Genomic DNA, 10,029 nt, shown 5'->3' on the forward strand with positions numbered 1-10,029 from the left:
ACTTGCCAGAATGCCGGATCCGGCATTTTTTCCCATTGACCTGCATTAATGCCAGTGTTCCGACAAAACGGATCCGGCATTGCGGTCTGCACATGCTCACACCGCAAAAAATGTGAAAAAATATATAAATGCCAGATCCGTTTTTCCGGATGACACTGGAGAGACGGATCCGGCATTTCAATGCATTTGTCATACGGATCAGGATCCTTATCCGTCTGACAAATGCCATCGGTTTGCATACGTTTTGACTGATCCGGCGACTGAACTGCCTGCCGGAATCCTCTGCCGCAAGTGTGAAAGTACCCAAAGTACCTTAATAAATGACCTCCAATAGCTTTTTTTAAATATATATATTTTTGTCTACAGAGCTGTATGAAAGTTAGTTTTTTTGAGGGATGAGCTGTAGTATTTATTGGTACCATTCTGAGGTGCATTCAATCTATTCATTCAACCCCAAAAATAAGGTTATTCACCTGTCTTGATTTTTTTTTTTTTTTTATGTTACTGCATTCACCGAGCCGGATAAATACTTTCATATTCTAATAATGTGAACATTTTTGGACACAGCTATGCCAATTAGGATTATTTTTTTTGTTTATTGTATATGTAAAATTGGGAAATGGGGTGATTTTTTTAAAATTATTTTTACCTTTTTAACTTGACTTGAATATGTGGTTGTTTGATGGCATAGTTTAATATTGCAGTCTATGGGGACTCTCCATGCTATTAGGCTCTGCCTCAGGAACTAATCTGCGCCCTGTGATTTCTCCACGGGGAGGCTGATTGGAGATTACAGGAAGCCTCCTCCCCCTGACTAACCTCTCAGATGCCGTTTCTCTTGACAATGACAAGGATCGACGTTATCGCCGATCCCTGTCACTGCAGGCGGGTGTTGGCTGTGTTACACGGTGGGCGCCCACTGCTTGTGGTGCAGGCTGAGCATGGATGTACACTTATGTCAAGGTGCTAAAAGCTAGGTCCACCATTGCAAACTTTTTAATATTTGTCCCAATAATTATAAAACAAGAAATGAAGAATCTTTGAAATGGGATTTAATTAGAAACGTTCTGCCGTTTTGTTTCTACAGCTTCTAAGCCTCTCCATGGTAAACAAATCGGGCTATGTTCACACATTTGCAGTTGGAAAATCTGCCACGTGTTACAGCATCAGTTTTTGACAAATGTAATCCACCCGCTGTGTCTGAAGGGTGGGGGAAGTGCAACAGACGGGGGGGAGCACTCTCCTCATAAATACACTGGACTCATTACTAGGAGCCCAATGTATTCTTCCAGCTCCTCAATTAGCTAAAGGGGACATTTTTTGCACCCTTTAGACTACTAGGAGTATGGACCTGCACATGCACTTACATAGGAAGCGTAATCAGCTGACCGATCCCGTCGGTGGAAGAAGTCTATATAGTCCAAAAAGTTGCAGATGTCTACCACTGGACGAAAGCCGCAAGAAATCTCCCGAGGCAACTAAAAGCATATAGCCATAAAGAGGTATTCCGGTTCTTACAAGTTATTCTCCTACCCGCAGGATAGGGAATAAACAATTAGATTTGTGCGGATCATACCGCCAGGACCACCACTGACCAAGAGAATGTGGAACCCCCCCCCCCTTCCCCCCAAAACAAACTGAGCAGCAGGATGGGCATACCGACTTCTGCTGCATTCGTCTCAGTTCTGGAAATAGACCAGCGCTGGACTCGGCTCTCTCTGGAACGACCATAGAAATGAATGGAGCGGCAGTGCGCATGCTGGAACTGCTGCTCTGTTAGATTCGGGGGTCTCTAAAGGGTACAGGATACCCATTCTTGCGATCATTGGAGGTCCCAGTGGTAGAAGAATCCTCACCGATCTAACACTTGGCCCCTATCCATTAGATGGAAGCAGGAGAGCATTCAAGCGCTGATCATCTCAACCAATCTGCTCCCTTTCCTTTCTGGAATCTGATTTCTTACTACGGGCGACATTGAGTCTTTATTTGTGTGAGTTGTTGGATTATACTTCCTATTGTTTTATATGTAACTCCTGATTGTGGTGGTTTCTATATGTAAAGTGTTGTGTGAAGCCCCATGTGTCCTCCTAGTCTGGTTTTAAGGTCTAGGTTGCGGAGCATGTACTCATGCACATCTGTTGCGGGACTACAACTCTCAACATGTCCTTTTGGAAATGTATTGGAAATGCAGACGCGAGTCAGTATATGGCTGGAGATGGCATACTGGAGTACAGAGACGGATAAACCTGGCCCGTGATGTGAGGCTATCTTGGAAAAGTGCTTGAGCTGCAGCCTGAAGGAGGCAGGTTCCTTCTCCTCGGTGTCTGCATAGTTTGGGAATGTTTGAGCTTCTGCTGGTTTTCTTTCATTCCAAAAGGCAACTGAGATTTTCTGAGTAGAAACTGCTCCCATTTAGGAAGTTCCTGTTCCACAGATTTCCAATAGTCACTCTGGAATACATAAAAATAAGTCACTATCCACTGCTAGGCAATAAGCTGGGACTTGCTATGTAAGGGGCATTCACACGACCATATTTTTGGTCCGCATCAGATCTGCATTATTTGTGGATCGGATGCAGACCCATTCATTGCAATGAAAAAATGAAATAAAAAAGAACATGTCCTACACTTGTCCATTCTGCAGACAAAAATAGGCATTTCTAACAAAGGGAGGAACCCGCTGATCATCAAAATGCAGAATGCACACCGCTGGAATCCGTGCTTTGCAGTTTGTGGTGCGCAAAATGGATACGGTGGTATGAATGCCCCCTAACTGAGACTTGTCAACTCAACAAAACTCATTTTCAAATACCACATTAACAGCATTCATAGAAATGCTTTACATCAGCCTAAGGCCCCATTCACACAACCGTGGGGCCGCTGTACCACAAACCGCAGGTCCTCAAAACACGGGCACCGGCCGTGTGCACTCAGCCTTGCGGTGCGGACTCATTGACTTCAATGGGTTCACGATCAACAAGATTTGGTGAAATATAGGACGTATCCTATCTTTTGCGGTGCCAAGGCATGGACACGGAAACACGCGGAAAGCTCTTCTGTGGGCGTCTGTGTCCATGCCTCTGCACCGCAAACATTAGGACGTGTCCTATCTTTCGCGGCTACTTGCAGATGGTGTATCCATTGAAGTCAGTGGGTCGGCACCACGATGCCCCACAGTCGTGTGCGTGAGGCCTAATGGACATGGGGACCTGTGGTCTGGCAGTGATTATTGACTTCTATGGGAGAATGTTGTGGGCGTCCTCTGTGTCCTGTAAAGAGATCACTGTGCAGGGAGGGGGAGGAAGTGAGCTGTGACATCATCTACTGTGAGTTATCGCTATATAGGTGTTACCTGTCATTGTTATTCAGCCTGTCATGCTAATAAGATGACTGCTGAGGAGTGATCTCTACAGATCAGGAAGTGTCTGACTATTCTGAGGCTCAGTGGCCAGAGTGAAAACTGCAGGATTTTTTTTAAAACCTAGATAGAGACATGTGGGGTCAGTTATCAAACTGGTGTAAAGTAGAACTGGCTTAGTTGCCCAAAGCAACCAATCAGATTCCACCTTTCATTTTCCAAAAGAGCTGTCAAAAATGAAAGGTGGAATCTGATTGGTTCCTATGGCAAACTAAGCCAGTTCTATTTTACACCAGTTTGATAAATGATCCCAATAAATAAAAAAATCTAAAAAAACTCAACATAAAAGTTGCATTAAAACAACAGGTATTTTTCTGATTACACATTTCTTTTATGTCGAACATGGACATTAGATTGTGGTCAGCCAAAACCTCTTCTCCCTGCCGTTCCCAGAGCAGGAGTACATCATTAGTGGGATAGGGAGATAACCCACGGCCCAGCAGTGCTCCCTAGGGGAACAAAGTATGAAATATACCCAACAAGTGCCCCCCACCACAGCAAACATCCGGGGACAGTCAGCTGAATCCATACACATGTGAATGTCCTATCTCACTTATCTAATATGTATCGGCAGCAATTGGAATTGTGCGGCATGACGCACGTGGTGCCAACGCTGCGCCTGGCTACAGCTTTGACCCAGCCTAGATGTACAACATTCATACAGAAGCGAGTGCGGCTCTCAGCATCTGGGGCTCACAAACTTCCCCGATTACTTGCAAGGACGCTGACCTCGAGTTCCATGATCGCGTGGTTAGGGGCGACTTGTGATCTTCTCCTTAAAGTCTTCTCAGCTTTCCGCAAATCCTACAGATAAAGAAAATGTATGAGATTGAGGGCGCATTCACATGACCGCGCCGTGTTTTGAGGTCCACAATTTGGGCGGCCCTTTATAGCGATTGCGGACAACATTAGGACATGGACTATATTTTTTGCGGGGCCGCGGATAAAGGTGTCGGGGTGCATGTAATACTACACTGTCCCTATAGGGGCCGCTGTAGAGAACTCCGACAGCTGACATCAACTTCCCTGGTAAAAATCAGCTGTTTTCCAAGGGGGCTCAAGGGCCAAAAACTTATTAGAGGCAAAGCCCTTGTAGTGTTTTATTCAATGCCCTAAAAGTGGAGCCTTACTTTAAAGGGGTTTTCCAGTAGTAAAATATCGATAGCCTATCCTCCTCAATAGCTGATCTGTGGGGTTCTGACTCCAAACCCTCTAATCAGCCATTTGAAGAGGCGGCGGTGCTCTGGTGAGGGCCGTGGCCTTTTCCGAGGCCGGTGACGTCACAGTGATCGGTCACGTGGCCTCTGTGCAGCTCAGTCCAATTCAAGAGAATGAGCGCAATACCAACCATGGCCACCATGCAATGTACCGCGCTGTGTCTGGTATGTTGTAGCACTCACTGGATCGGCAGGGTTGCCGGGAGTCGGACTCTACTGATCTGATATGGATGACCTACACTGAGGACAGGCCATCAATATAGTGCGCTCGGAAGACCCCTTTAATTAGCGTTATAATCTGCTCCCCAGATAAATATAACAGTGACAGGAGAGATACATGTGACTTTCTGGAGATGCCTCTTATATTTAAAGGGGTTTCCCCAGAATTAAATATTGAGGCCTATCTATACGCTAGGTCATCAATATCTGATTGGCGGGGGTCCGACGGCCAGAACCCCTGCTTGTCAGTTGTTTGAATAGACTGCCATGCTCAGGTGAGCGCTGTGGCCTCTTCACAGTGTACCAAGCACAGCGCCGTACATTGCATAGTGGCCGTGCTTGGTATTGCAGCTCAAGCTCAGCCCCATTCACTTGATTAGGACTAAGGGCTCTTTCACACCTGCGTTCTTGTCTTCCGGCATAGAGTTCCGTCGTCGGGGCTCTATGCCGGAAGAATCCTGATCAGGATTATCCTAATGCATTCTGAATGGAGAGAAATCCGTTCAGGATGCATCAGGATGTCTTCAGTTCCGGTACGGAACGTTTGTTGGCCGGAGAAAATACCGCAGCATGCTGCGCTTTTTGCTCCGGCCAAAAATCCGGAACACTTGCCGCAAGGCCGGATCCGGAATTAATGCCCATTGGAAGGCATTGATCCGGATCCGGCCTTAAGCTAAACGTCGTTTTGGCGCATTGCCGGAGCCGACATTTAGCTTTTTCAGAGTGGTTACCATGGCTGCCGGGACGCTAAAGTCCTGACAGCCATGGTAAGTGTAGCGGGGAAGCAGTGTACTTACCGTCCGTGCGGCTCCCCGGGCGCTCCAGAGTGACGTCAGGGCGCCCCAAGCGCATGGATCACGTGATCGCATGGATCACGTCATCCATGCGCATGGGGCGCTCTGACGTCATTCTGGAGCGCCCCGGGAGCCGCACGGACTGTAAGTATACCGCTCCCCCGCTCCCCGCTCCTACTATGGCAACCAGGACTTTAATAGCGTCCTGGCTGCCATAGTAACACTGAAAGCATTTGGAAGACGGCTCCGTCTTCAAATGCTTTCAGTACACTTGCGTTTTTCCGGATCCGGAGTGTAATTCCGGCAAGTGGAGTACATGCCGGATCCGGACAACGCAAGTGTGAAAGAGCCCTAAGATGCACAAAGACCATGATGTGACCCATGGACCTGACATCAGAGGTGGATCTCATATTGATGTCCTACACGGAGGATACGCCATTCATTTTTAGTTTCTGGGAAAACTCCTTTAAAACCTAAAGTTTCATCCAACAATTCCACCAAGGCTTTGACAGAACGTACCTGAAGAAGAGCCCGATTTCTGCCATGTGCGGCCTCTGACCACTGGCGGCGCGACTCCTGCGGCTCATCGCTCATCTTCATCTCCTCTAAAAGTGTCTTCTTCTCTGCCGTTCTTATGAAAAGACAATGAACCGGTCTAGTGTCAGGAAATACATCATTTGGTAAATGACAACTTTTTTCAATCTGACATCATTTACTTCAGGCCTCCGGGGGGCAGCGCATTCGTCGCTCTTTGGAACGCTCTTTGGAGGGGATTTTACGGCCTATCGCTAGAATATGACATAATATTAGTATCGGTGGAGGTCAGACCTCGGGGACCACCTCCAATCCCGAGAAAAAGGGACAACTTTGCTTCCGGACACCAGGAACTTTCAAGAGAATGGCACCGTGGCCCGTGTTGCTGGCTTGATTTATTTTCCCATCGCATTACCCGCTGCTCGTTTCCAAGGGTTACGACTATCCTGCGATCCAGCAGCGGTGGTCGCACTCGCACGCTATACACGCCGCCAGATAGGCCGGTGCTTTTTCCTGTAGTGTGCAAGTGCGACCACCGATGCTGGATCGCAGGATGGTCGTAAACCATGGAAACGGGCAGTATATAATGTGATGGAAAAATGAGTCCAGCCAGCAAAGGAGGCAATATGGACAATCACAACACATTAGTAAGTGCCTTGTATTAGCTTTCTCTACATGATAAATGCCATTGACTGAAGTGACGCGGCCCCTGGCAGCCCCTTTAAGACCGTTTGTCCCCTCTTGTGATATGAATTCTAGATCAGGATGTGTGATGACGGTGATGAAGCAAATCGTCGTCGCTCCCTCAAGTTTCCCTTTAAGTTGCTGTTTATATACATCATTTCCTTTTCGGCCGGCGCGGTGTTCTCGCTTTGCAGGAGATTGCGCGGCGAGGATGTGCTACACGAACAGAAACAGATCCGATGTAGTCACAACATATGTTTGCACGTTAACAGTCGCACGTTCCGCGGGCGAGGGTGTCGGAGGAACGCTACGTGAGGAGGCACTTACAGGGCGTCGCGCAGCTTCTGCAGCTCTGCCTCTCTGGAGGAGTACGACGTCATCTTCTCTGCAATCCCCTGAAAACGAAACAGAAGGGGTTAAACGTCGCTTCTAGAGATGAGCGAATTTTTATATTTTGAAATTTGTTTACTGGTTAAAAGCAGAATTGCGTTATGGATTCCGTTACCACGGACCATAACGCAATTCTATGACGGAACGCATAACGGAATGCCTTCATTCCGTCATAATAGAAGTCTATGGGCTGCAAAATGGATCCGTCATACAGGTGAGTCCTCTCCTGCGTAACGAAAACCGGACGGATCCGTTATGCAGACTTCTATTGTGACGGAATGAATAACGGAATGTCTCTAAAGGCATTCAGTCCTACAACTGCGTTATGGTCCGTGGAAACGGAATCCATAACGCAATTCACCTTTGAATCACAAACAAATTTGATAAGCGGACATTCGCTCATCTCTCGTCACTTTCCTCCCCATGGTCCAGGAGGCTGAGATGTGAGGAGTCCTGACACGGTCGATCTCCGGGAGCGTGTCGGTGGCACTGCGGTCATCAACAGCGCGGTCTAGGAGTCAAAAATACAGATGATCAGAGTTCCCTCCACGTCACAGGCAGACACAGCAAACAGCGCTCTATAGCTCAGCTTCCTGGACCCTCGTGTGGGGAAAGAAGGCTGCATAATTGGGCTGTGAGGGGGGGAGGGGGGGGGGGGGGAGTATATTTCCAAAAGCAGAATCATCCCTGGAATCTCATATGTTAAGTCTCATGTGTCGCCCGTGACGTGCAAATCGTGGTCCCCAATGATCGGGCACTGTCCGTCCGGCCTGCGCTGACGGACGCAGACCCATTCAGCTTGACTGTCCGTGAGAAAAAACAGAACATGCTTTTTTTTTTGTGTGGTGAGGAGGCACGGACAGAAATGCCACGGAAGAACTCCGTATCTTCAGGATTGCGGACCCATTCAAGTGAGCGGGTCCACATCCGTGATACGGAGTGCGCGTGGCCAGCGCCTGTTTATTGCGGTCCCACTGTTTGCAGGCCGCAATACTGGAACGGCCGGGACACGTTCGTGTCCACAAAGCGGACAGGAATAGGACATGCCTCATCATTTTTGCAGGGCCACGGAACTGAGCAACGGATGCAGGCAGCACACGGAGTGCTGTCCGCATCTTTTGCCGTCCCATTGAAGGGAATGGGTCTGCACTCGAGCCGCAAAAAAAATGCGCCTCGGATGCGGAACCGAACCGAACCACGGTCGTGTGAATGAGCCCTAAGGGAGAGTTCACATCTCCATTTCATGTTATGTTCTGATCCGTCAGAAGAACACAGGAAAAAAAACTAATAAAAAAAAAAAAAAAAAGGATCCTATTGCAAATTTGGCAGCCATTTCAGCCCAGGAATCTTTTTTTTTTTTACATGGGAAAAGGAGTCCTGCGTGCGTGACTTTATAGCGCCTTTCTGGGATTTCTTTATTTTTTTTCTACAGCCCGAGACGCCATAAAGAGCACAAAAAAGAGACTGAGAAACCTGTCTTGTGAAAATCGGTTGCGGTGTTCGCAAGAAAAAAATTGTTATTCTTTACACAAATTAGGGATTTCAGTGAACCGAGGGGTGGGCCCCCTCCGTTCTGTGCTGACCATGACTCTCGGTGCACTGAAGCCCCTCATTTGCACAGAGACTAAAAGCCTTTAAACAATTGTCACAAGACAGTTCTCATTGTAATCAGCCAGATCAACCCTACCATGCGGTATGTCTGCTTTGATAGGGTTGATCCTGCTGAGCGGGTGCTTTTTAAAGGCTCTGAATGAGTTGTCATCTGGGTGTCCCCCCCAACTGGTAACAACTCATTGATAAACTTCTAGTAGGAATAACAGAGGAACGGGGGGGGGGGTGTAAGTAGGAGAGGGGACATCTTTATGGTTAAGCTACAAAAAAACTAATTTTAAAATGTAACTTCCCTGCAATTTTCAAGATCTCTGCCTGCTGCCAGTTATTGGGAATGGAACGGGTCAGAATTGGGATGTAAACCTGTATGTATAAACGGTCCATTCACTGACAGCAAGCAGAGGCCATGAAACAAAAAGGAACTATTCACTGATGTGCCTTGTAGCCCCCTGTATGACGTGTTCTACCATTACCACTCAGCCTATGCGCCTCCACATAACATCCATCCTAGAAGGCTAGTCTGGGACCTGTAGTCCACCACGCCAGCCTAAGATGTCATAAACTACCACCACAAGATTATCAGTGCTGCCTCCAGACCTTCACCTCTGTCAAGTAGCCAGGAACGAGACAAATGAGGTTCTGCAGCAGCTGCGATCACCCGTCTGCTCATTCCTCCGCTGCTACTTCCGTGTACAGCCGTTACCACAGCAACCAGCCGGAAGAGGAGTATAATTGGGCCGGGCTGTCCACGTGACTACGCTTGTCCCGCCTTCCCGGATTAACCCATCTGCTCTATATACCTTGGGAGCTGAGAATGCAAATCCTAGTGTGCTGCTGCCCTCTAGTGTCAGTTTTGAGTAATTGCATGAGATCCCTGGACATCCTCTGTTTTGCTCAGTGGGAGAAAGTTTTACATTTACAAAATGCCTGCTGAGACTTGGTGGTGACTATGCAGAACTAGTTTATTAATCTATAAATTAACTTTTTAAAGGGGCGGTGGCATAAGAGTAGGGTGATATAATGCTTAATCCCTTTACAAATCACCACCTGCATGTTTTTTTTTTTTTATAACCAGAGTTGTCTTTTAATTTTTAGAAACAATAATAGTTAATATTTTATTTACTAACATTTGACTAAACATCACATTGACCCTGACGAGAGAC

The 10,029-nt window shown here is 47.3% G+C and overlaps 1 protein-coding gene across 4 annotated transcripts; it reads right to left on the minus strand.

Annotated features, from left to right (window-relative positions):
• Positions 1-519: 519 nt before the first annotated feature.
• Positions 520-9,569, minus strand: C9H3orf14 (chromosome 9 C3orf14 homolog). Of its 4 annotated transcripts, none has more exons than XM_040407758.1 (6): positions 9,470-9,559; positions 7,617-7,766; positions 7,193-7,260; positions 6,167-6,278; positions 4,147-4,221; positions 520-2,450 (listed from the first exon to the last, which is right to left on the minus strand). In XM_040407758.1, exons 2-6 carry the CDS (start codon positions 7,656-7,658, stop codon positions 2,265-2,267), a joined length of 483 nt encoding a protein of 160 aa, XP_040263692.1. In that variant the 5' UTR covers positions 7,659-7,766; positions 9,470-9,559; the 3' UTR covers positions 520-2,264. The 4 variants fall into 4 exon arrangements, with proteins under 4 accessions (XP_040263692.1, XP_040263693.1, XP_040263695.1 ...); XM_040407759.1 differs by having other exon boundaries at positions 9,464-9,559; XM_040407761.1 differs by lacking the exon at positions 7,617-7,766 and having other exon boundaries at positions 521-2,450; positions 9,464-9,565.
• Between the last annotated feature and the right edge of the window lie 460 nt (positions 9,570-10,029).

This window comes from Bufo bufo, chromosome 9, assembly GCF_905171765.1.
Source record: "Bufo bufo chromosome 9, aBufBuf1.1, whole genome shotgun sequence".
In the NCBI taxonomy this organism is placed as follows: Eukaryota; Metazoa; Chordata; class Amphibia; order Anura; family Bufonidae; genus Bufo; species Bufo bufo.